The following is a 25,061-nucleotide window of genomic DNA, read 5'->3' as shown; positions in this document are numbered from 1 at the left end:
GACCTCAAAAAACTTTAATTTTTTAAAAAATATTTTACACATATGATGGTTTAAATATTGAACATAAAACTAAAGTTAATTTTAATCAATTTATAGATAATTTGCTATCCCTTCTCTTTTGTCTGATATAATTAGGTTATCATCAATTGCACTACTGAGTCATGGAAGGAATTTATACACTACTTGTTTGGATATTATTTCAAATTTGTATATTTATTTGATAAAGTAGACCAACAAGTAGTTATTTATTTATTTATTTATTATCTTAGCTTAAGAAAATGAAGATATTTATCTGCATTTAAAAATTAAAAACCCATTTGATTATAGAAATCATTAATTATATTATTGCAATAACAATGACAATCATATTAATAAATAATTTGTATTCAATCACAGTCGATGAGTTTGACTTTTCTCTAGCAACTTAATATATTGTTTTTTTTTTTTGGTAAGTTCTAGCAACTTAATATCAAAGGCTGTAATTTTTGACTTTATAAAGTTAATAAGACAAGGACATTTTAATTTTGTTTTCGAAATAAAGCATTCGTGCAACTTATTGCTGCTGTGTTCCTTCTTTTTTCGTTTTGTTGTTGAGGGTGAGATGGGGCCATCTCCTGTTGTGATATTGGTGTACAGATGCATCAGACCTGGCTCTGGTGCTTGATCTGTAGAAGTGACACTAGTACTGTAGAACAGTAAAGCCATCAATGTGAAGTTTTAATTGTGGAATCCAAGGGGATCAACATTTTGTGCTTGAGGCCTTCACGTAGCTATGTGACCATTTTTATCCCAAAGAAGAGGGTATGTGACAATTATTTTTTGCTTTCTACAAATGTCAATCTATACTGTTATTGAGAGTGTTTAAAAATGCATTTGTGGAAGAAAAATGATATTTTTAGTATTTAATTAAAAGGGCAAAAAATAACCACTGAGTAATATTTTGCCTAGGAAGGCCTTTCTCATGTGATCCATTCTAGACATGTTTGAGTGTTGGGATCATCTCCTCTTAAGAGTAGAATATCATACGCTTAGCTGGGGATCCAACGTACGAATCTGACAAGGTACGACCTTGCTGAGTTATTTTTCTTTGAGAATAAAAGATAATATTTCTCTTACATCCCCACACCACATAGCTTGGAGGGGGGTTTTTACACTCAAGAGTAGAGGATAATATTATCTAATTCAACCCCTTCACCTCAATATCTTGGAGATGTGTTAAAAAAATAACACTTTCTCCTAAATGTATAGTAGATGAGTGTGAATATATTATCATCTTCTACTCTCGAGAATAGAGGATCCCAATTCCTGGTAGGAGAATGGAATTGGGTTCCTCTACCCATCGGAAAAGAAGATGGTGTTCCATGACACCTTACCACCACAAGTTTAGAAGTGTCTAGTTATGGTTCATTTTATTTATACGCAATGATGGGTCCCCTCTTATATATATAAGTTGTGGAGGGGGTATGATGAGAGCACTATTCTCTACGTGTTTAGAAGATCCAAACTAGAGGGAGGTTAGGCAGAGTCAAGAGATTCTAATTAATGTTCGAACCCATGACTTCTATCTATGAGATATTAGTCTTTATCAACTTTACTTAACCAATCTTAGATTCATATTGCATGTTAACATAACATCTTCTTAATAGTATTACATGGGTCCTCACTTCCTCGTAGCTGTATTGATCTACTTCTAATCCTTTTCATCAAAGGATTGTGACCTTCTCACAAGATCATTAATCATACATATTAATAAAAGAATTGTAAGAGAGAACATGAATTAATCACAGGGATCAAATCTTTTAAATGGGAATCAAAATGTGCAAATCAAAGAAAAAGAAAGGAATTTTTTTTTTTGGGGTGAAAAAAAGGAAAACTATCACAAGAAAAGGAAAGCTTCAATGGTGGACGAAAATCCCCCATAAATTCCCATATGAGCGGAGTGAGACATGCCCACATTCCTTCACAGACTTAGAAGATAATGACTCCCCTTTTGACACTTGGTTTTTGAAATTAAACCCATCGTTTGCTAACCTCAATGGCGAAAAATTCTCGCCTGAAATAAGAATTTCTTCTGCAACAACAACGACACCACAAATTTCTTTTGGGTAATTAATAAGAAAACATTTATTATGGCACGAGAATGGCATTCTTTTCACGGTTCAGTTCAGTCTCATCAAAATTAATAATGGGGAACGCTTCTCTCACTCTCACGAGTGATCAGAAGTTATTCTGGAGATATCTTCTTAGCCCATGTACACCATTCAAGATTTGTTAAACGCTTTCTTCAATAACTGATCAGAGACCATGCAGGCTCACATGATCATTTGAATGTAAAAGGATATACATGAGTACCAATCGAATGGTTTGGTTTGGTTCGGTTCAATTAGAACCCAATCATCAATTCTAATACCGGCTTATTTTGCTTTCAACTTAGTTTCAGATTACACTTTTTTTTTTTGGTAGAAACTTAGTTTCAGATTACACCTGTTTGGTTACATGAATACAGAGATTTCAAATCTCTAGATTCATGAATCTGAGAATTATACCCGGTTGGTTGTAAAAATCTCTAGATTCACTTTTTTACATTAAAAGCGTGAATCTGTAAATTTATGGGTAAGGGGTGAAATCCAGAGATTTAAAAAAAACTATACATTTGCACATTTACAAAAATCACGTTGATCAAATAGTTTTTTTAGGATGAATCTATTCATTCCACAACCAAACATTTAATTTTATAAATTATGACTCCATAGATTTGAAATCTCCTACTCATGTAACCAAACAGGCCCTAAAAGTGACTTGAGTGGTTTTGATCGGTCCAAATTGATCAGCTATGCATGTCTTTTGCTTAGAAAAAGTAGTCTCATACCACCAAAGTTGTGGTTCAATTGGCATAGACACCAACATCTCTTAGTTACAGGTCAAGAGTTTGGATACGATCTTCTTATGATATAAGAACGATATATGTATAAAGTTGTATGATGTATTACTCACAATTGAATGGTGCATTATCGTATCTATCATACGGGTGATCCAAATGGTGCATGGGACTTGAGAAGACAAGGAACCAGCTAATCATATAATTAGTATTTTTGTGTGATAAGAACCGTGGTAAAACTTCCGTTCAAAAACAATCGCAAATCTACCCATGTTGTGCATGCATGTGATACATGAAGGTTTCTCACATTAATATAATTCTTTTTTCTTTTGGAATTGGTAGTTTTATGGTAGTATTATATATACTATAAGAGAGTCAAACTCATAACTTCTTCACTAAGAGTAATTCGTCATTACCAACCAAGTATTCCATATACCATCAAAGCAAAGAGCTAGAACCATAATTTTTTCACTAAGAAGTATTGGTTGTTGTCTTTTGATGTTCTCATGCTAGTGCAACTGGATTCATTTGGTTTAATGGTTCAATCAACTTTCTTGGCTGATTCAAAAGAGGGAAGGAAAAAAAAAAAAAAAAAAAAAAAAACTCCTCATTAACAAACCGTTCTTCGGTTTGAAAAACAAAAAACTGTTTTGACTTTTTGCAGCGTCAACTTTCGAACCAGTCCACCAGCGAAAATAACCGCCCTAAAACCTACATATATAGCGAAAAGCCAAAAGGAAAGTGAGACTAGACTTGTAAATGGATAGTCGAAATCCGCCTCTGAATTCGCATTTGTATTTGTTTAAGGTTATTTGTATTCGAAATTTTTCTTACCGAAAAATATCCATATCTGTCCGCTAAGCAACCGGATTCGGATTTGGATAAATGCTTATCGGATCGGATAATATCCGGATATAGTAAAGTATTTAACATTTTTTTTTTTAAAAATGGATGATAATCGGATTCGATAATTGGAAATTAGAAGTTTATAATAAAAAATATAAAAAAATGACAATTATCAATTAATAATCGGATTGGATTATTATCGGATATCCGATAAAATTTCGGATTTGAAGATTCAGATGCCTTCTCTAAATTTTTGCTGGATTCAAATTCGGATAACAGATTTACTAATTGGATACTATACTGGTCTATCCAATCCGAACCCAATCTGTTTACAAGTCTAGAAAAGACCCCGAGAAAACTTTTATCGTAACATTGGAAAACTTATGAACTTAACAAAAGTGCATAGTACCCAAATTACCCTTACGCTCCATTTATCAGATACATAGGCTGACACGTCACGCATTCTAGACTTTCCAGCTGGTGATGGGACAATGGTCCTTTCGGAGTGTGAAATTCTGTGCTCCCCACCTGCCATCTGCATCTGCATCTGCTTCTTCCCCTTCCCCTCCCAAGTCCCAACCGCCAACAAAAAAAAGATGCCAAGTCTATAGAACCATTAACACCATCTTGACTATTCCGTTGACCTCCCATTGTCAATGGTAACGTAAAATTGTGAATCTCTAGCTGCCGCGTTCGTTACGTGCTGAGCGGCCCCACCTGGGACGCTGACATTTTCTTTTTTTTTTTTCTTTCCTCAGTGGGCACATGGGAGAGTGAGATATTTGATAGTGATTTGAAAGACTTCCTCGATGTTTGCCTCCACGGCTCTTATCTTTAGAAAGATTTGGAATCTAGGGTGTCAACCGGTTGGGTAATTAGTTTTGGTTCGACTGAACCGGTCATCAAGGTGCACTAGTGAATCACTTTCGCATGCAGTTACTCTTTCTGTTTTTTTGACACATCAAGGCCGGAGAGGGGAAGAAGAATTTTGTATTCATTATTAGGACACCCAGATGCTAAACTAGCTCTGCCCCGAATAGTTAGACACCATTTATAGGAATATATCAGCATAAGGTCGGCCCGACCGGAGCCGCTGGTGCAGAATACAGACCGGTCGGGTTTTGATCCGCTTGTTGGACTTAGCATCCAGATATGCCTTTGGGATTTGGGAATCGGGACCACGAAAGCTCGTAACTCGTAAGAAGAAGAACGATGGAAAGTGAGTGACGTAAGCTAAGGAGAACTAAATATCAAATATGAATTATGTCAAGTGTCAACGATCATGAAAATATGAAATGACCAGAATAACCCTGAGTAGTTGAAAAGTCTCTCCTACATATACGTGGGCTCTAGCCTCTAGGGCGGGGCCAAATTGGATGGGTTAAGAAAGTAAATTTGAAAGAACCAAAAAGTGAGAGAAACCGGAAACCAGACACCGAACCCCCTGGTCAGAATCATTCACTGATTGCGACGTTAAAGTTGGATATGACGAGAGAGAGAGAGAGAGAGTTATCATGTGGTGTGGGGGGGGGGGGGGGGGGGGGGGGGGGGGGGGGGGGGGGGGGGGGGGGGGGGGGGGGGGGGGGGGGGGGGGGGGGGGGGGGGGGGGGGGGGGGGGGGGGGGGGGGGGGGGGGGGGGGGGGGGGGGGGGGGGGGGGGGGGGGGGGGGGGGGGGGTGTTTTTGGGGGGGGGGTGTGGGGTGGGGGGTAACCCCCCCCCCCCCCCACAACCCCCCTTGTGGATTTTAAAAGTGAAGAAACTTTAATGGTGTGGGATCCACTTTATATATATTATTATATTATATCGGCCGATACAATGGAACAAGGATATATCGCTTTGGACATGTTGGGTATATTGAGCGTTGAAGAGGAGATAAAAAGAGAATAAAATTAATTCCTGAAAAGGGTGCCAAGCACTGGGAGCAGGGAATGGACGTAGTTAATAGGGATTGCCATGCAGGGCTTGTGTGGCTAAGACTCATTAAATGGGGGGCGGAAAGAGGGTAGGGCAAGGGTGGGGTGGGGGTGGGGTGGGGTTTCCAATATTTGGAATCTTATGGGTGGGCCCATCTAGTTACCCTATTACGTACCCCCGACGACTCGCCATCAAGGTAGCCAATCCAAAGAAAAAGGGCATATCAGTGTATCACAATCTCACATTCCAAACAGACTATTAAGTCAAAACCCTAATTCATGTAAGAGACACCTACCAATCGCTAATGCCGCTAGAAGAAAATGACATTCTCCCACTTTCTCCCTCATAACCCATCTGCCTCCATGCCATAAGAAACTACTTTCCCAATGCCTCTAAGTTGTGGTGGGTGACCGAATAGCTTGTAATTTGCTTGGCTGAACGTTTCTAGAAATCCTACCATTAAATTTCGTAAGATTAAATCTAAATCATCCATCTAAGCGGTTTAAATTTAATTAAATAAATTTAGTGGTAGAATTCATTTATATAGTTGTTCAGTTACATTCATGCCTTTTTATTTTTATTTTTTTAGTTCTTGAACTTTTATTGAAACTATTTAATTGGTGTATTTGGGTGCATGATCTTTCTTGGAATTTGAATTGTACGAGCCAACTTATAGAACTTCTTACATACGAGGGCATCAGTCATTCGTAAACCTCAATTATGTGGATACTGATGGATCCAAATGTGAAATATATTTTCTCAAAATACTTCTTTGAATTATTATAATTTTTTTTTCTTTCGAAATTGAGGTTCGTTTATACTAGCTTACTTGCACCTTGAGTACTCATCAAGAGGATAATTATTACATATAATTTAAATACAAGGCATGACCTCTCTTAAGCCCCAAAAGGATTCAAACTTAGACCTCTTACGTCCAGGCATTGATCTTTTGTTACCTTTGTTTTGAGGAAACATGCTCTAATGTTGAATCTATCAATATGTGTGTGACAAATTTTCCCTAAAAAACATTAATAGGTTAGGGTTTATTTGGACACATGCTCTAGGTGGAAGAAGTCCACCTATCAACATGAAAGAATATAATACTAAATGATCTCTTAGATGGAATAACTGATAAACAAGTTATAAATACCGGTCAATCCACGTGGCTAAAAAGTTCAGAATACTACTAGTACATTTGAAAAACTAATTACTACACCCCATGCATGCAAAGTTATCAATTTAATGAAATGCATAAATTCATCAGCTCAGAATTCTCTTATGTCTTTTTCATATAATTTAATTAGAATATTTTTTCTGACGCGACACCAATATTAATTGTGCCTAAGTCTTGGTAGACAAATATCCACTTTTTGTAGTATTATCATGTAACACTCTACATAAGTCGGAAAAATATACTTTAAATTTCGCATGGGTTGATTAATTGATAGCTAAAATAAGAAAGACCAATGGAGTATTAATTACTAAATGGATAGCATTAACAAATTTTTTTTCTTTTTCTTTTGGGTATAGTAAGAAGCACCTAATAATTAATTAATTGGCACTTTCGGGGGAGCTCCTAGTTTCGAGGATGAATATCAATGTATGGCTTTTGTATATATAGATTTCAATTATGTCATGAGCTCTGTTTCTCAATAAATTATAATTTTAAAAAAAATTGAGCAAATTATAGTACTCTAAAATGGAGGCATTAAAAGCATTGATACATTACTTTATATTTAAAAAATATAAATATCCTAAAATTATATTTTCATTGAACACATTAGTCCAATTTGTTACTAAGAAACATTAATTGTTTTCTTTCAATTTTAAAAATATCCTTATCAAAATATGAAGGGAAAAAAATAATAATTTAAGGATTTTTAATGACAAATTGGACTAATGTATTCAATGAAAATCCAATTTTAGGGTATTTGTGGTTCTCAAACATAAAGTAGAGTGTCAGTGTTTTAAGGCTTCCATTTTGGGATGTTAGTGTAATTTGCTAAAAGGAATTTGATTACTATTTTGTTATAAATATTTTTATCCAATATCTACACTTTTTATTATTATCATCAAAATACATGTCAAACCATACAGATTTTGCTGGCAAATGGGATTTTTACTGCAAAGCGGACTATGTACAACCGATAACATCAACCACCAATATCTGAATCCGAATGTTCATGTAGCCATGAAGTGGGATTTGGCCAATTTTTCACTTTATGTAAATGGCAGGGCTTTCCGAGCAAGGTGTTTACAACTAGACTTGTAAATAGATCAGATTCCACTCGGATACACCAGTATTTGAATCCGAATCCGATTAGCAAAACCGTTATCCGAAACATAATCTGGCAGAAATTTAGAGAAGGCATCCAAATTCGAATCCAGAACTTTATCGGATATTCGATAATGATCCAATTCGATAAACTATCTGATTATCGATTGGTGATTGTCTTTTTTTTTTTTTCCAATTTCCAGTTTCTGAATCCTATTATCAGCTTTTTTTTAGAGAAAAATGTTTAATACTTCACTCTAACCGGATAATTTTCGATTATTTGATTATAGATTACTGGTTTACGAATCCGATCATTATCCCTTTTCAGAGAAAAAAATGTTGAATAATTTACTCTATCAAGATAATTTTTTATCTAGATATTATCCGATTCGAATCCAAAACTGGTTTCTTAGCAGACGGATACTGGATACAAATATTTTCCAATAAGAAAAATTATGGATATAGACACCCTTAAATGAATACGAATGAAAATTTGGAGGCGGATTTCGGTTATCCATTTACAGGTCTATCACAGATCCGCCACATGAGTTGGTGGAGATCTCCTTACGCCTAGAATTAGGTCAATAACCATTTAACAGTCAGTTCTAACGATGAACTACTAGCTCCCATATACCAAGTCCACCTCTTAGCATACTCAATTGCTAGGGCTGAGCGAAAAACGTTCAGGTATAGAGACTCCCTTCCATTGAGCCCTAGTGTGATCCCTAAATATTAGACACAGGCCGGAGCCCTTCTTTAGTGTTGCATCACAACTGATCTTCATATAGCCCATCCGTGGAGGCTTCCAATACTCAGATGGCATGTTCCCCCCCTTTTGAGGAGTTTCTTGTTGGCTTAGGTACTCATATTAGGCTTATGCCCTCTCTGCCAACAAGGGGCCCTATTATGTTGTGTTGAAGAGGAAGTACCCAAGATACTAGACAATGGAGGCTTTCTCCAAAGAGTCTTGACTAGATCTCTCATCCATTGCATCAAGTCACTTTAACTATTTATCCAGTTCCACCAAGGGAATCTGATCCATTGGAGGAATACAGTGCAAAGCACATCCAAACCATGATGTTCTCGCAAATGGGCAGTCTAAGAATAGATGATCAGCCGTCTCCTCCATTGCTTTAGACAGCTTGCATAAAGGATCAACATGCATCAACTCTTCTTGACTTTAAGTTTGCATCAATGGCCAATCCCTCGTTGCACACCTACATAAGGATGAGTGTCTATTGCCCAAGGCCTGTTCCATGTTGAGGCTGGAATAGTCTCCTACTTGTGCACAGTAGGAGATGTTGTTTGCATGGTTACGCCCTCCTCGCGACTTCATTTGCAGCCACGAAGCAATAAGCCATCTTTCACTGAAAGATCTCCAATCTGGGTCTGCAATGGTCTGCCACACCTGTTTGTCATCAGCTGCAAGGAACTAATTGATATTTACTCGACTCAAAATTTTGGTCTTTTTTTTTTTTAACACAATTTCAAATACTATTTGGCAGACTGTGGGCTTGATTGTCCCCTAAATCTCATTGATTGAGGAAATATCTATGTTTTATTTTATTTTGTAATACTACAAAAATGTCATATTAGTATGTGATGCGTCTAAAATCTGCTCAGCCCTTAGATCTCCTCGTGATGACCTGCAAAACCCGTCAGATGTGGCCGGACCGCGGGGGTCGGGAGTCCACCTCCGAAGGCTAAGTCAGTTGATGAACTTATCACAAACGGCTCTGCTAGAAGCACAGAGCTAAGGAATGAAGAACTGGGAAAGGTGATCTAGATCGTAAGTCCCCTGATAGTTTACGTCTATCAGTTTGTATATGAATCTGAGTCCCTCACCTCGTATGGCAGTGAGGTTTATATAGAGTGTACCTTCGAATCTCCTTCGTTGGATGCACTTGAGCCTTTTTTGGGTAGTTGTTGGATCTTAACAGTTAGATCCGTTGAGCGATAGACTTCTACTAGTTTGGACTCCTGAGATAACCTCCAGGTTATGCGATGATTATCCCTTCGATAATGATTAGTAGCAGCCGTCAATTTGAGTCTGCCATCATTAGGGTAATTAACCTAATCCATAAGTTGGATTAGGGCATGCTTGTAGCTGAATAAGTTTTCTTCCTCAGCAAGCCATCTTACGGATCCGGTTCGCTCGGGAGCGAGTCGATTCCTTCTGTCTCGACCGGGGTCGAGGATCAAACCAAGTATGAACCCAGTTCGATCATATTTTCTCCATATCAGTATGAGCAACATGCACCATGTAAGCCGTATAAAAATCATGCAATTTTTTTCAAGCTATATATATTATTTGACGTATGTTGTATAACAATCATGCAACATTTCAAATCTCAATCGAAAAACTATTTGTGTCGCGTATTTGTTAATCAACTGTATCTTTTCATCAAGAAATAAGTCTTATTAAACTATCGATATCATATTTATTGATTAACTATACATAAATTAAAATGATGAAACTGTCTATGTTGTAGTCTTGTAGAAGTATCATGAAACTCTTCACATAAGTCATATTCCATGTATATATACTTATTTGCTCGACATCTGTATATATATCGCTATAAATCTACATGTATACATGACTACAATTTTGTAATAGGTTGATGGATAATTACCACTGTCTCAAATCTTGGATCATCCTGTTATTTTCATGAATACTTATTTTGGATGAATGAAGAATACACGTAACAAAAGGAAAACATCTAAAAGGCACAAAGCCTAGCTAAAAATAACCATGCATGTCATTATTTCTAGTTTTATCTCTTGCTAATTTTGTGCTCATTAGCCTTTTTTGTATTTGATTCTACAAGAATTTGGAGATTTCAAAGAAAAGCGTAATTCTTTTTTTCTAGCAGGAAGGATGGAGAAAAGCAAAGAGCTTGTGAAAATGCAATGGGAAATTTTGGGCAGTGAAAGGGAGAGGGGCTTGAAAGCTGAGTTGTTTGGTAGCCGTCATTCGTTTCACCATACTCCTTGAGAAAATTAAGCATCAAAAACCTCTATTTCTCTCTCCTGGGCAATTACACCTCTATCATAAATGCTTTTGCACCCTCTCTATGCACTCTGCAATTACTCCTCACTGCCACATCTTCCACACCTGTTCATCTTTCTCCTTCCCTTTCTCTCCATCTCCCCTAATTTCTCCCTTTCTCCTCTTTCAGTTTCCGTTATTTTCTGCATCTTTCGACTTTATTTTCACAGCTACAGCACCTGTAACTCTTGCATGGTTTGCCTTTTTCTTTCTCGGTCCCTTCTGCATGAACCCAGAAGGGAAAACTCAATCAGAAACAGCCGGAAAACCAACTTTTAGAACCCTTTAAAAGTTGTTTCCGGCAACCAAATAACCTGAGAAGTAGATCTAACTAAATCCATCTCGTTTGGCCTTCCTTAGAGCCTATACAAGTTTTATTTTGCTTCTTATGAAGCCTTCTACATGAGTAAGTATATAATTTTTCCTAATTCAGCAATCCTTCCTTTCTGCCTTTCTAAAACGAGATCAGATTCTCAAACCCACAATTTTCATGATCATCCTCCGCGATCTTCGTGGGCGTTTTTTTTCTTTCACTTTTATTGCTGAAGGGTTTGTTAGTTATTTTCTATTTTGTTTCTTCATCTCTTTGTTTGGCACGTCAGAAATAGATACCATTGAAAGGCAGAAATTGTAATGATCTACTTAGATAGTTCAGACAAAGTGCAAAGAAGTGGTTATTAACGTGTTCAACTCTTTCTTACTTAGGATCTCCTTAACACAAGAAGCAGGTCAAAGTGTGAAAGCCTTATATGAGGTTTTAGGGTTTTTGGCCGCTGTGAATATGCCTGTAGGGATGATGGTTTCAGCGAGACACGTGCCACCAGTAATGGGTAACAATGGGTTTGGATCTTCCTCGGGCCTTTCGCTTGCTCAGGTCAGCCACCACTATATAAATCCTGCCATTCTTTTCTAAATCCCCCAATCTCATGCCCTAAATTCTTCTTCCTTGCTTTTCTTTCCATCTTCATCTCCTCCTTCTGTTCATCTTCTTCTTTTTCTTCTACTTTTCATTTCTGTGAGTCCATGACTGATAACTTTTTCCTGGTAAGCAGTGGTTCTTAAGATCTCTATGTTGGTTTGGGTTGTGAGCTTCATCATCACCATTATAATCTCTTGCTTTGTTTTGTTTTGCTAATTTATTGGTGTTCTAAGTTTTAATCTTTGCTTTTCTGTTGTAATTAATTTTCCTCAAAGAGCTTACTTTGCAATTAAGAATTAAAAGTAAGCTCTTTGGTATCAGCTAGATGCCTAAGCTGTTTCAGTATAAATCCTTCTCGATATTAGAGAAAACGCGTACTGGAGTTTCTACTGCATGGGTCGTCCTCGTCCTCTTCTTGATTAACCAGAGAGAGAAAAAAGAAAAGGGAGAAATTAAAGATCAACTTTCTTAATCACTTCTGTTTGACCTTGGTGAAAATTTTCTAGAAATTTTTTGCTTTTGGTGTTATGTGTGAAATGTATTTATGAGCTTGATTGATTCTTAAAGATTTGTGAATTTGAATGTTCCAGCCAAACCTTATGGAGGGTCAGCAACAGCAGCTTCCACTTGAGATGGCCCATAACCCATCAGAAAGTGAAATGGTAAAGATGATCAGAGACGAGGAATTTGAAAGCAAATCCGGCAGCGAGAACCTTGAAGGTGCTTCCGGCGATGATCAAGACCCATCAAACCGTCCCAGGAAGAAGCGTTACCATCGCCATACTCAAAACCAAATCCAAGAAATGGAAGCGTAAGAGTCTCTCTTTTCAACTCCTCTTAAAAGAAAGAAGAAAATCTGCCTTAAATTACTCTGTTCACATAAGTAACGTGTTTCATTTTTCCCCTGCTCTTTTTCTTTCCATAAACAGATTCTTCAAGGAGTGTCCTCACCCAGATGACAAGCAGAGGAAGGAACTTAGCCGTGAATTAGGGTTGGAGCCTTTGCAGGTTAAGTTTTGGTTCCAAAATAAGAGAACCCAAATGAAGGTAAACACTAAAAACGTTTCTGCATTTACTGCATTACAGGCGTTTTCTATGCTCTCTTATGACATTCTGCAACATTTTCTCCTTCACTTTCTCAACATTCCTTTGGATTTTTTTGCGCTAATTTTGACTGTGTTAGACTCTCTGTTGGAAGATTTTCTTGAAGGGTTTGTTATGTAAGAGGATGTCATTACAGTTGTTCGTCGTTTTATAGCGGATTTACACTGTTTTTTTCTGTTGACAGACGCAGCATGAGCGTCATGAGAACACACAGCTGAGAAATGAAAACGAGAAGCTTCGGGCAGAGAACTTAAGGTACAAAGAAGCTCTCAGCAATGCCTCATGCCCCAACTGTGGAGGTCCTACCACTATAGGCGAGATGTCATTTGATGAGCATCAGTTGAGGATTGAGAATGCCAAACTTAGAGAAGAGGTTTCTTACCATCTAGTTTTAATTTTGCTTTTGACCATAATTTTTTTGAGAAATTAACTTTTGCGGTGTTGAATTCAATTTTGGACTTCTTCTTGCAGATTGATAGGATTTCAGGCATTGCTGCTAAATATGTGGGTGGCAAGTCGGCTTTGGTGCCCTTTTCCCCTCTTCCATCTCCAGGTTCCCGTTCACTTGAAATAGGTGGTGGGAACTATGGATTGCACAGCATTGGAGGGGAGATGTATGGATCAGGTGATCTCCTTAGATCGATACCCGCACCGACTGAGGCTGATAAGCCAATGATCATCGAGCTTGCTGTTGCTGCAATGGAGGAACTGGTTAGGATGGCACAACTTGGGGAACCCTTGTGGCTTTCTGGCATTGATGGTACTACTGAGGTTCTATGCGAAGAGGAATATATAAGGAACTTCCCCAGGGGAATTGGGCCAAAGCCCTTTGGATTGAAATCGGAAGCTTCTAGGGAAACCGCTGTAGTTATAATGAACTACGTTAACCTTGTTGAGATCCTCATGGATGTGGTAGGTACAGCTAGCTATAGCTGCGTGCTTCTGGGTCAAAATTAGTTGTCATCAAATGATCATTGAAATTTTGTTTCTTTCTTCCTTTCTTTTTCCTTTTGATAATCAGAACCAGTGGGTGAACGTTTTCTCTGGCATTGTTTCAAGAGGAATGACCCTTGAAGTCCTATCAACTGGTGTAGCAGGGAACTACAATGGAGCTCTGCAAGTGGTATCATTTTTCGTTACTTTCATATTATTTTTCATTTAATACCCAGAAAAATTCATTTTGATCCTGATTGACATTTGAATCTAATAACAACATTTAACGTGTTTTCTTTTCTTCAGATGACAGCAGAGTTCCAAGTTCCCTCCCCACTTGTTCCAACGCGTGAGAGTTACTTCGTTAGGTACTGCAAGCAACATGCTGATGGAACTTGGGCAGTGGTAGATGTCTCCTTGGATAATTTACGGCCAAACCCAGGCACGAGATGTCGAAGGCGGCCATCAGGCTGTTTAATCCAAGAAATGCCAAATGGATACTCAAAGGTGATTATTACTTTGTATGATTTTGATAGTTCCATACAATTATATAAGTATTTGCATAAACTAATTGGTGCCTTTCTGAAACTTGTTCAAGGTCATTTGGGTTGAACACGTAGAAGTAGATGATAGAGCAGTTCACAACATATATAGACCACTAGTTAATTCCGGACTTGCATTTGGTGCGAAGCGCTGGGTTGCTACTTTGGATCGGCAGTGCGAGCGTATGGCTAGTGCAATGGCCAGTAGTATGCCTTCCGGAGATGTTGGTGGTATGTCAAATACATTTCCTTGTTTTGCAAACTAAACTTGTTCAAAGAATCTAGAAAAATTCTGATCCTTCAGTTAATCACATTTAACCAGTGTTGTTGTTCTCTTGCTTGACAGTAATAACTAGTCATGAAGGAAGAAAGAGCATGCTGAAGCTGGCCGAGAGGATGGTGATAAGCTTTTGTGCTGGTGTTTGTGCTTCAACTGCTCACACATGGACTACATTATCTGGAAGTGTCAATGAAGATGTAAGGGTCATGACTCGGAAAAGCATAGATGATCCAGGCAGGCCTCCCGGTATTGTGCTAAGTGCCGCCACTTCCTTCTGGCTTCCGGTTTCACCAGATAGAGTTTTTCATTTCCTTCGTGATGAGAACTCCCGCAGTGAGGTATAGAAATCCTCCAAAATCAGCTTCCTTTGTTTCCTTTTCTTATTTGTTGGCTACATATATGTAAGCATGTATTCTAGAAGTTCACATACTAATAGTTCTTTTCCCTATATGTTTTACCTATCCAAAATTCACTGATGTTCAACCTAATTAGGCATTGAATTATTCCTAGCATATGTAGAGTACCAAGAGAGCCCCTTTGTGTGTGTATGTGGGGTGCAGCCTTGAATATTTGCAATGTTGTTCATGGACATGTATTAACTAGGCATGTACAAGCCAAAAGACTAACAATTTTGGCTACGATTTGCAAAACCCATGGGAGTACATTTAGTCTCGTCTTCAACAACTGCCACACAGTGTGCCTTGGTTCTTTTCTTGTAATGCTTTTGTTGAAAAACCGCGGCCATAGAGGACATTTGGTCGCGGTCTTCACCAACCACAGTCCTTATTGCCTTATTTAAACACTTCACTAGCAATCTGGAGAACCCATGGCTATGGAATGCATTTAATTGCAGTCTTCAGCAACCGTTGCTGTAGTTTTCCACCTAAGGTTCTTCGCTGGGTGCTTTTGTTGTATTGCTTTTGTCTACAATAAGTTTTGAGTCTTTACTTTGGTATTTCTCCAGTAATAGATGATAAATTTCAGTGGTTTTTAAAATCACCAATTGATACTAGAAGCATTTTCCCTTCCAAAAGTTTCTGTAAACAGTGAATTCTCATTTGCTTGCCAATTATTTCCTGCAATCACAGTGGGATATCCTCTCAAATGGAGGTGTTGTGCAAGAAATGGCTCACATTGCAAATGGCCGTGATCATGGGAACTGTGTCTCTCTACTGCGTGTGAATGTAAGATAATTCTTTCTGCAATTTCACCTATGCATCCAAGTATGTGGAGCATTAATCTTACTTTGTTGTGCTAATTTTGTGAGAGTGCAAATTCAAGCCAAAGCAACATGCTGATCTAATTTTGTGCAATCTCACCTATGCATCCAAGTACCAGTGAGTATTAATATCATTTTGATGAGTTAATTTTGTAGAGTGCAAATTCAAGCCAAAGCAACATGTTGATCTTGCAAGAGAGCTGCACTGACTCTACGGGTTCTTATGTAATCTATGCTCCTGTTGACATTGTTGCTATGAATGTGGTGCTAAATGGTGGAGATCCAGACTATGTTGCTCTCCTACCATCAGGGTTTGCTATACTACCTGATGGGCCACCACCAATTCATGGTGGAATAATCAATGATGAAATTGGATCTGGTGGATCTCTTCTCACGGTTGCCTTTCAAATATTGGTGGATTCAGCTCCAAGTGCAAAACTCTCTCTAGGATCTGTGGCTACTGTTAACAGTCTCATAGCTTGTACTGTTGAGAGAATTAAAGCTGCAGTTTCATGCGATACCGCATGAACTGCCTTGTACAGGTGAGTCTAAGGTCTAATAATTTGATCTATGGTGAATGTTTTGTTTAAATTTCCGTCACTAATGCAACTATCTAGATCTTTCATTAAGTTTGAAAGTTCACTCTTATGTCATTTTATGTAGTCTAAACCCTATAGAGAGTGCCCTCTAGGGGTTGTTGGATCTCTCTTTTTGGCCCCATTAGTCTTTTGCTTCCTCTTTTGGTTTAGGGTTCCCCATAGTTGGTCTGGGTATTCACAGAAACTTTTTGGTTGGGGTTTGGTCTAGGAGTTGATGCATTAATGATATCTTTAATGCTCTGCTTGTTTTGTAGTATTTCTTTGTAGGGCTTTGAGTAGTCGCTCTCATCGACTCTGATCTTGTTTTGTATTGTGTTTGCAGCTGATGAATGACGGACGACGAAAGAAAGAATGAAAGAAGGGATGGGTTCAGAATTCAGGGAAACTGAAAAGATGAGAGTCAAGAACGCACCTCGTAAGATCCTTGCCTCGTGGTGTTTGTCAAGAGGACTCAGAGAAACAATGGTTGCGAAGATTTCACACCACCTTGCAATGGCAGTTGGTTCGGGTATTGACTTTCTCCAACAACAAAAATGGAGCAAGAGAGAGAGAAAGAAAGCTTATCCATCTTGTCTTCTTCTTTCGTGGTTAAGATTAGAATTAGGGATGGTTAGGGTTAGGGATCTGTTTTGGGTTAGGGTTCTTCTTCTGTTTCTTCTTTTCCCACTTCCCCTCATTGTATGTGGGCTTCTGATGTATCGTTTGTGGGTTGGGGGTCTTAGCTGCTTAGATTGCAGACTTGGCTTCATTTTCAACTATAAAAAAGAATTCCTTTTTTCTATTTTTGCAACAAATTCCTTTTCTTCATGAGGTTTTTAAGTTTTTCTTAGTATATTTCTTCACGATGCTTTCCAAATTAAATATAATTGGCTGAGTACCTTAACTGCATTTCGAGCTGTAAATGGTGTAAACAGATGGATAAATATGGAGGGGGTCTATTTAGTTATTCCATTAATACAAGATTTGATTATAAGATTTCCTTAAATATAAATATAGAGACTACCAAGGAAGGAAGTGAAAAATCTTTTAGGAGATCTTGGTGGTTTTTTATTTTATTTTATTTGAACCATGAATAATGTGCAATCCAAGTTCCCTCCCACTCTTTGCAAAGTTGATATTACTCATCTCTTCTACCCTAAAAAAAAAAGAGGATATTACTCATCTCCACCCAAAGAAGGTATTTTTGGTGAAAGCTTTGACCGTATGGTAAAGATTCAAACAAACACATAGGTTTCACAAATCCCAATAGAGTATTAGTATGTCTTCCGGCTATCTTCTTCTGTGTGCTTGAGGGGCTAAAACTCGAATAGATTCCCATTGATTGAGGTTGAAGGGAAATTTATTTTTAAAAATATTTTAAGGCTAAAGTGTAGCTAAATGGAGTGTGAATAGTTTAACTACATGGTTCTAATATTCACCATAAGATTTGTTAAACTATATTTGAATCGTCCAATAAACCTATTATTTCCTAGGTTATTTAAGTTTAACCTAATATCACGGTTGTCAATTCTCATTGGCAGTAACATCTCTTTATTTTTCCTATATTCCTTCTCTTTCTAAAGGAAGAAGAAAATTTATTTTTCACTTCTTCAAGATGACAACAAAAGAACCATTGCAATCAAAGGGTTCAAACTTGATGAACGTAGATGAAAGAGTTTTCATAGAGAGAGAACAAAGGAAGAAATAGAGAAGGAACAGAGGAAGAAGAAATAAACATTACTCTAACCGCCAACCCGCCAGCAAGAATTGAGTGTTGTTTTCTTCTTTTTTTTTTGAAAATTTAATTGGTGATAGAAGATTATCTTAACTAATCTAAAAAAAATGGGAAGAAAAATATAAATTTTATTGGACGATTCAGATTTAGTCAACGGATCTGACAGTAGAAATTTAGAGCCGTTCAGTTAACATATTCATATGTCCGTTCAGCTACCACCTTCTCACATTTTAGTGGGTTTTCTTTAGCTCGTTTTGATGTGCAGCTTCATGCATTAGAGATTGATTGTTATCAAAAACATAAAATAGCTAGATGTGCGTTTGAGGAGCTCTAGGCAGCTAAAAATTTCTACTAGAAGTTTGGTTCCTGCTGCTAACACAAGGGAAGATGACAAGAAATGGGAGAAGACATTGCAAGGATGCTTTAAAAGTAACACCGTGTGAGTGGCGTCAACATTAGGGGTCGTCCACCCCCAAAAAGCAATTGGGGTGTTTGAGACACTAGCAAGATTCAACATTAGGAAGGTCAATAATGACTTTTCTAACCATTATCCTCACTTTAAAAAAAAAAAAGAGTTCCAATTTTGGGGGTTGGCAAATATTGATGTTTTACACAAGAGGCTAAATGACCAAAAAAAAGTTTAATAAAGGGCCCAAAATGTCCCCAGGCCCTAAGGGAGCTCCGCCCATGCACTGATGTAGCATGGAAGATGGAAACGAAGGATGGAGGCCTTGGTTTGGTGGGAAAGAATGCAAGAGGTAAACTGGTTTTGGCCCTCTCAGTTCCAATAGTTGCTACCACTGCTCTGCATGGGGAAACCGTGGCCCTTCAACTTGGTTTGGTATATGCATTGGAGGAATGTCAAAGCATTATCATGGAGACGGACTCTCAAGAACTGATTAATTCTTTGCTCGGAAAATGCCAACCAAAGCTGGATATAAGCCCCATTCTTGGATTCACATCCTTTGTAATTCATTTCCCTACAATTCCCTACAGTTCCCTCCTAGGATTGTGCCATATGGCATTTAAATAATCCAACGGTTACTCAATTTAAACTAAATTCAAATTTTATTTAAACCCACCCATAAATTTGAATTTTATTTAAATGCCACATGGCACAATCCTAAGAGGGAATTGTAGGGAAAAGAATTACGGAGGATGTGGATCCGACTGGGTTGGTCGAGTGCAGGGGGGAAGCTAGGATTAAACATTGGGAGGCCAAAAATGAGTCTACATCACCTCTATGTTGGATGAGCATTAAGATCTTTTCACCATACATATTATGTAGGTCAATCCGGGACCCACTGTGGATCCCACATCTGAATTATTTTATTATATTCGGATGTGGGGTCTACATTAATAATTTAGGTAAATTTAATAGGAGTAAAATATAGATAACACAAGTATAAGTAAATTATAAAAATATATATTGAAATAAAGCATAGAGGCTAAAATTGTAGGAGAAAACTTTAAAGATCATGAAAGAAAATTGTGGGAGAAATTGCAAGAAAAAAATAAATAAATTTAAAATCAATTAACTAAATATGAGGAAAATAGTCAATTTCCAAAAATTAAGTAAAAAAATAAAAATAAAAAAATTCAATGATTATGATTAGATCTAATAATATTAATGGCTGAAATTCTAAATATCAAACTAATAAGACTTAAAATTTAAATTGCTATAAATAGGAATTTGAAGTTAGGGATTCAAAAATAAAATTAAATGATTACTATTAGATCTAATAAAATTGACAAGATTTAAATTTCTATTAATAGTAATTGAAATTTTAGGAGAAAGTTTAGGGATTAAAAAAAATCAATGATTATGATTAGATTTGAGAAAATTAATGGTTGAACTATTAGTAGAATCAAAATTTTAGGAGAAAGAAAGAACAACGAAATAAAAGAAAATTTCAATTATTCTTTCTGAAAAGAATACTAGAAAAATCCTGAGAGAGATAGAGTGTGGAGAAGATTTAATTTGAGAAAGAGATAATGAATATGTGGTGGGGGAGGTGTCAGGGGAGCACATTGTTCTCCCTTGACGGGAAGGTGATCTAAACTCTCCTTGGAGGGGCTCTCCCAATGAGTTATAGGATTGAGCTATGTGGCATATTCTAATCAAAAAGCCATAATAAATCCAATGAGTGCCCTGAGATTAAGATATTATACATAGATGAATTTTATAACTCATTGGCACTCCTTGGGAGATCTCCTCCAAGGAGAGAAGCCAAATACTAGACAAAGAAGGTAATATGGAGAATAGTGTTTTCCAGAAAACTAAAATGAAATGGATGAAGTAGAAATGACTCCAAATAAAAATTTATGGGGACCCCTCGGCCCATTGGTCGAGATATTTATAGCATATGATGATCGTGATGCAAATAATTGAACTGCAAAGAAATTTCATATAGATAAACTCGATATAACAAAAATGAAGTTGTTAAGATTGATGGGTAATACAACTAGGTGGATAAATTAAGAAATCAAGTTACCTAGAGCTGGTTGAGAGTAACATCTACGATTCACCACCTAAGCTACAAGGGGAGTACAATCGTTCTCCCTTGTGGGAACGTGACCTAAACCATGTTTAATGGAAACCTTTACACACCCCAGCATGATGAATGATTTAATCCGAATTAAAAAAGCTAAAAGAACCAAGGGCAAAGCTAAAATAAGCTTAGGAGAATTGATGAGAAAAAATAATTATGGCTGAAGCATTGTATCCCATATGTTAATCAATAGAACTGATTGGCAAGCAAAGATTCATTTAGGGCCTATTTGGTTACATGAGTCTGGAGATTTCAAATTTCTAGAGATTTCAAATCTACGGAGTTATAACTTATAAAATTCTAGTGTTTGGTTGTGGGAATGAAATCTGGAGGATTCATCCTAAAAAACCAGGTTTGATTGAGCATAATTTTTGTGAGTGTGCACACGTATAGCCTTTTTGACAATCTCTGGATTTCACCCCGTTTACCCATGGAAACCTAACACACCCCAGCATGTGTGATTTAATCCGATTAAAAAAGCTGAATCTCCAGATTTCATGAAGCTAAAAATGCTTACGACAATTGATGAGAAAAAATAATTATGGCTGAAGCATTGTATCCCATATGTTAATCAATAGAACTGATTGGGAGGCAAACATGCCCTTAACTTACGGCTATTATGGGGATAATACAATGTTGTAGTGATGGGTGAATTTGTCTGAGCTTTCTTTGAACCCCCTCCTTTGGATGTCAAGCCTTTTGCGTCTTGAACTTAAATTCAAAACTGTTAAGCACCTGACGATTAGAGAATTCTAAAGAAGTAGAATTGGGAAGAACTTAATGTCTTAGATCGCCATTCACAGGTCCTTCATTCCCCTCGGAAATGGAAGAGAATGTGAGAATAGGTAACGTGCAAGAACCTCACTGTACAGGGTCAGAACAAACATTGATCCTTCAACCATGAAAATGGAAGCAAATGTGAGCCATTGTTAAAAAAGTATACACAAACCAGAAACGGATCTTGTTCCACCTCATCCGTATTAATGGTTTTGCAGATTCAACTAAAGCCTAAAGGAGGACAATAATCCAAGAGCATTAAAATTTTAAATTTGAAAGAGGGACACTAATCCAACGGTGCCTCCACATAGATGCAATGTATTTCAACAAATTCTACCTTTTTTCTCTTTAATTACCCAGGATAAATAAAAATAGGAAACCAGAAAACAAAGAAAGAAAATCAATGAATCAATCATAACATTAGATGTTCAGTAATAACTTGACATTAAATGGTTGGTATTGTGGGTTGCAATTCGCAATTCACCATCTATCATCCGGTGCCTTGGTCATTGACAGCTTATTACTGAATTCAAGAGCAGTGCATCTGAGAAATCTCTGTGAAAGGAGGAAAATTGTTGTTATGTCCCGTTTAGAAAAACCTGAAAGTTTCAGTACTAGCTTTTGCAAATAACTAGGCAGACAAAGAATGGTTTTCAGACGACAAAATTCTATCAAGATGTAAATTTGTAACTCAAAGCGACATTACCTTCAGGGGGTGCCTTCATTTACTTGGTAATATATCAGCAAATGAAAAATCATGAAAAGGTGGACCTGCAAAAACCAAGTGAATAAAATACAGGAAGATCTTAGAAACAGTTGGCAAATGAGTTTCTATGGAGAACAAACACAAGAAATAGTTCCATTCCATGCAAATTGACCAAGAGATAATAGAGTTAGGGATGAATATATTCAGAGGAACCTAGAGATAGCACCAACAGTTGACAAGATGAGGGTAAGCTAATGAGATGGATTCAGCATATGCAACAGAGATAAATTGCTGCATCTGTCAGGAGAGATATGGGGCAAGTAGAAGGATCTGAAGGTACAGAACCGAAAAATGAGAAAAGACAAGGACACTACGAAATTTGAAGGAAGGCATGATGCTAGATGGAGTCCAACAAGAAGCAGGAGAAGCCAACAGGATGAGACCTGTTTCTGCATCCTGTTGGCAGAACTGTCATCTGCAAGTTTATTGAACAAATTTTTAGATAAACTACTACGTCTTGATACATACATACAACAGCAACAACTCATACTTATCACAATTAAATCGGTTCAGCTACATAGATCCCACTCCTACCAGCTATATTTAAGGATATACTTGATACAAGGCCTACGTTATGCGAGTCTTCCTCACCTTGCTTCCTGATATATTTTACTTGAGTCAAAAGCAGAACAACTGAACAAAAAGAAAATTAGTCTACGACTGCATCCTCACTTTAGGAAGATTACCTAAAAGTAATCTTCTGCAAAACTTCCATTAGAAAGAGGAAGCAGATTGGTTGCCAGCATTGTCTTTCCCATTGAAACCCTGCTTGTATTTCCCAGGACAGTTATAACCCATTGTTTCTCCAAAATCTATTTGTCAAAAATGACCCCAAAACATGGTTTGACTCCCATGCAGCCTCGGTGTTACAATCCTTGGATGAGTCCAAAATATAACACATTGAAAAGTCGTCAAAGGCTGGGGAATTACCGGAGAAAAAAAAGTAAGTAAAAAATCGTTTCAGGCTAGAAAAGGGAATATTCAAATAATTGAAAGTGAACAACAGGTTCAAACCAGCAAAACCAGTTCAATTAAAAGCATAAGAAAAAAAAGAGGGAGTATGGAACCCAATTACTAGGACCCAGACACCTGATTTTTGCTAAAATGACCAAAATACCCACGGACAGAACTAGGCTATCCCTTGGTGAGCCAATTGGGGCTTTGTTCTAGGGTCCACCTATGTGGTTTTTTTTTCTTTTTTCGGTTTGGGGGGGGGGGGGGTTTGAAATATGAAACCAAAACAAAGTTCAAACCAAAGCTAACTTAATCCTACATAAAACTAAAACAACCAAAGGACTAAAAATTAAAACTGAAATAATTTATTTAATTCAGTCCAACTATTGTTGGACCAAAACCCATCAGGCTGGTTCTTTTTGGGTTGGACCGAATTCCATTGAACCAGTCTATCGATACTGCATCACTTAGTCTCTTCTTAAGATCATCATCATTATCTAATTATTCGTTATCCTTCAGCTTGCATCGAAAATTTTCTTTGGTCACTCTAACTGTTAAAACTACCAAAGTACAAATACAACAACAGCAGCAACTCCAACTTATCCCAATTAAATGAGGTCGGCATCATGGTTCCTTGTCCTGCGATGAGAAGTCTGAAAAGGAGGTAGCTATGCTTTTCACTAAGCAAGCACCAGGACCTAGGAGAGCATCGAGGTCCCTTGTACTAGTACATTTATTTCATAATTATACTACTGCATCTTCATAGGGCTGATCACTTACCTTCCTGGCCACTTAGTATATAAAATGGAATATGAGCAATCATCTTTGAGCTGCCATCTTTCCAGTTGACAGTGCCAGGATTCTGGAGGCTTCCACTAGAAGGCCCCAAAACAGACAAACAGATTGCCGGTTCATCCATTAAGCCCAAATAATCCCGTGCACGCTTCCAAACTCTCACGTCTGAATTCCGAGAACGAGCAACCTGTAATGCAAATTTAGTGGAACTTATTTTGACAAAAAAATTTAAAATAATATGAACTACAAATTATAAGATTTTCAACTTTTTGCATGGAAATGATGACCATACCTTGGCCAAAGATACGCGTGCCCTGGGTAGTAACTCACGATGATAAGTAGCAAGCTTCGCAATTGCTGTGACAACAAAACACAGAAGCCTTGCCTGCAATGATTTTCTGAAAGCTGCACCACCTGAGCCAAGAGCTTGCTCCTGACTTACAGCTGGACGACTTCCAAATAAATAAACAGAAAATATTTAAACATGTAAACCTCTTCAATATTACCAGGTATATTCTATAATTCAGATGGCATGGTTTATTATAGCACCAACCTAGACGAAAGATTCTCATACAAAAGCAACTCCAGGCTCTCAAAGAGCTCTCGAGCTACATCTTTGCGTGATCCGCCTCCACCTCCATGTTCCCCAATAGCCCAACACAACTGTAATGCCAACTCTGTCTGTAAAGGGGAAAAGATTATGTAAAAGAACGTTGTTCAACAGGGACAGCAAAACAGAATTTTCACGATATTGCATGTAGGCTGCATGCATCTCTTGTAATTGCGATTATTTTACCTTAGCAGGGCTGTCATAAGCTTCTCCAAGTCTGTCAATGATGGGCTTCTGTAAAGAATTTAAGGTATATTAATGAAATGTACACATCCATCCAGACATCCACATTCAGAAAGGATACCACCAACTTCCTAGTAGTGAGGGGCGGTTCA

At 37.5% G+C, this 25,061-nt stretch overlaps 2 protein-coding genes across 6 annotated transcripts in view; one reads left to right on the top strand and one right to left on the bottom strand.

Moving 5' to 3' along the window:
• Positions 1–11,014: 11,014 nt before the first annotated feature.
• On the top strand, positions 11,015–17,108 carry LOC149004293 (homeobox-leucine zipper protein ROC2-like). Of its 5 annotated transcripts, XM_089168841.1 has the most exons (13): positions 11,015–11,368; positions 11,668–11,836; positions 12,472–12,692; positions 12,811–12,928; positions 13,170–13,358; positions 13,457–13,897; positions 14,007–14,108; positions 14,225–14,425; positions 14,517–14,691; positions 14,807–15,078; positions 15,829–15,924; positions 16,116–16,501; positions 16,881–17,108. In XM_089168841.1, exons 2-12 carry the CDS (start codon positions 11,744–11,746, stop codon positions 16,485–16,487), a joined length of 2,280 nt encoding a protein of 759 aa, XP_089024967.1. In that variant the 5' UTR covers positions 11,015–11,368; positions 11,668–11,743; the 3' UTR covers positions 16,488–16,501; positions 16,881–17,108. The 5 variants fall into 5 exon arrangements, with proteins under 5 accessions (XP_089024967.1, XP_089024969.1, XP_089024966.1 ...); XM_089168843.1 differs by lacking the exon at positions 11,668–11,836; XM_089168840.1 differs by having other exon boundaries at positions 11,015–11,836.
• Positions 17,109–21,603: 4,495 nt separating this feature from the next.
• LOC149004292 (AP-5 complex subunit zeta-1) overlaps positions 21,604–25,061 on the bottom strand; it is a 35,138-nt gene continuing 31,680 nt past the window's right edge. Inside the window, exons 12-17 of the mRNA XM_089168110.1 lie at positions 24,913–24,960; positions 24,670–24,797; positions 24,409–24,568; positions 24,102–24,303; positions 22,308–22,372; positions 21,604–22,156 (exon numbers count right to left, since the gene is read on the bottom strand). Of these exons, the coding sequence (XP_089024236.1) occupies positions 22,323–22,372; positions 24,102–24,303; positions 24,409–24,568; positions 24,670–24,797; positions 24,913–24,960 (588 nt within the window). The 3' untranslated portion in view covers positions 21,604–22,156; positions 22,308–22,322. The remainder of the gene's footprint in view (positions 22,157–22,307; positions 22,373–24,101; positions 24,304–24,408; positions 24,569–24,669; positions 24,798–24,912; positions 24,961–25,061) is intronic.

The sequence above is a fragment of the Hakea prostrata genome, chromosome 9 (assembly GCF_041222555.1).
Source record: "Hakea prostrata isolate BN-2017 chromosome 9, UWA_Hpros_2, whole genome shotgun sequence".
Taxonomy (NCBI): Eukaryota; Viridiplantae; Streptophyta; class Magnoliopsida; order Proteales; family Proteaceae; genus Hakea; species Hakea prostrata.
Note: the sequence above shows the minus strand (reverse complement) of the source record. Positions and strands in the feature narration are given on the sequence as shown.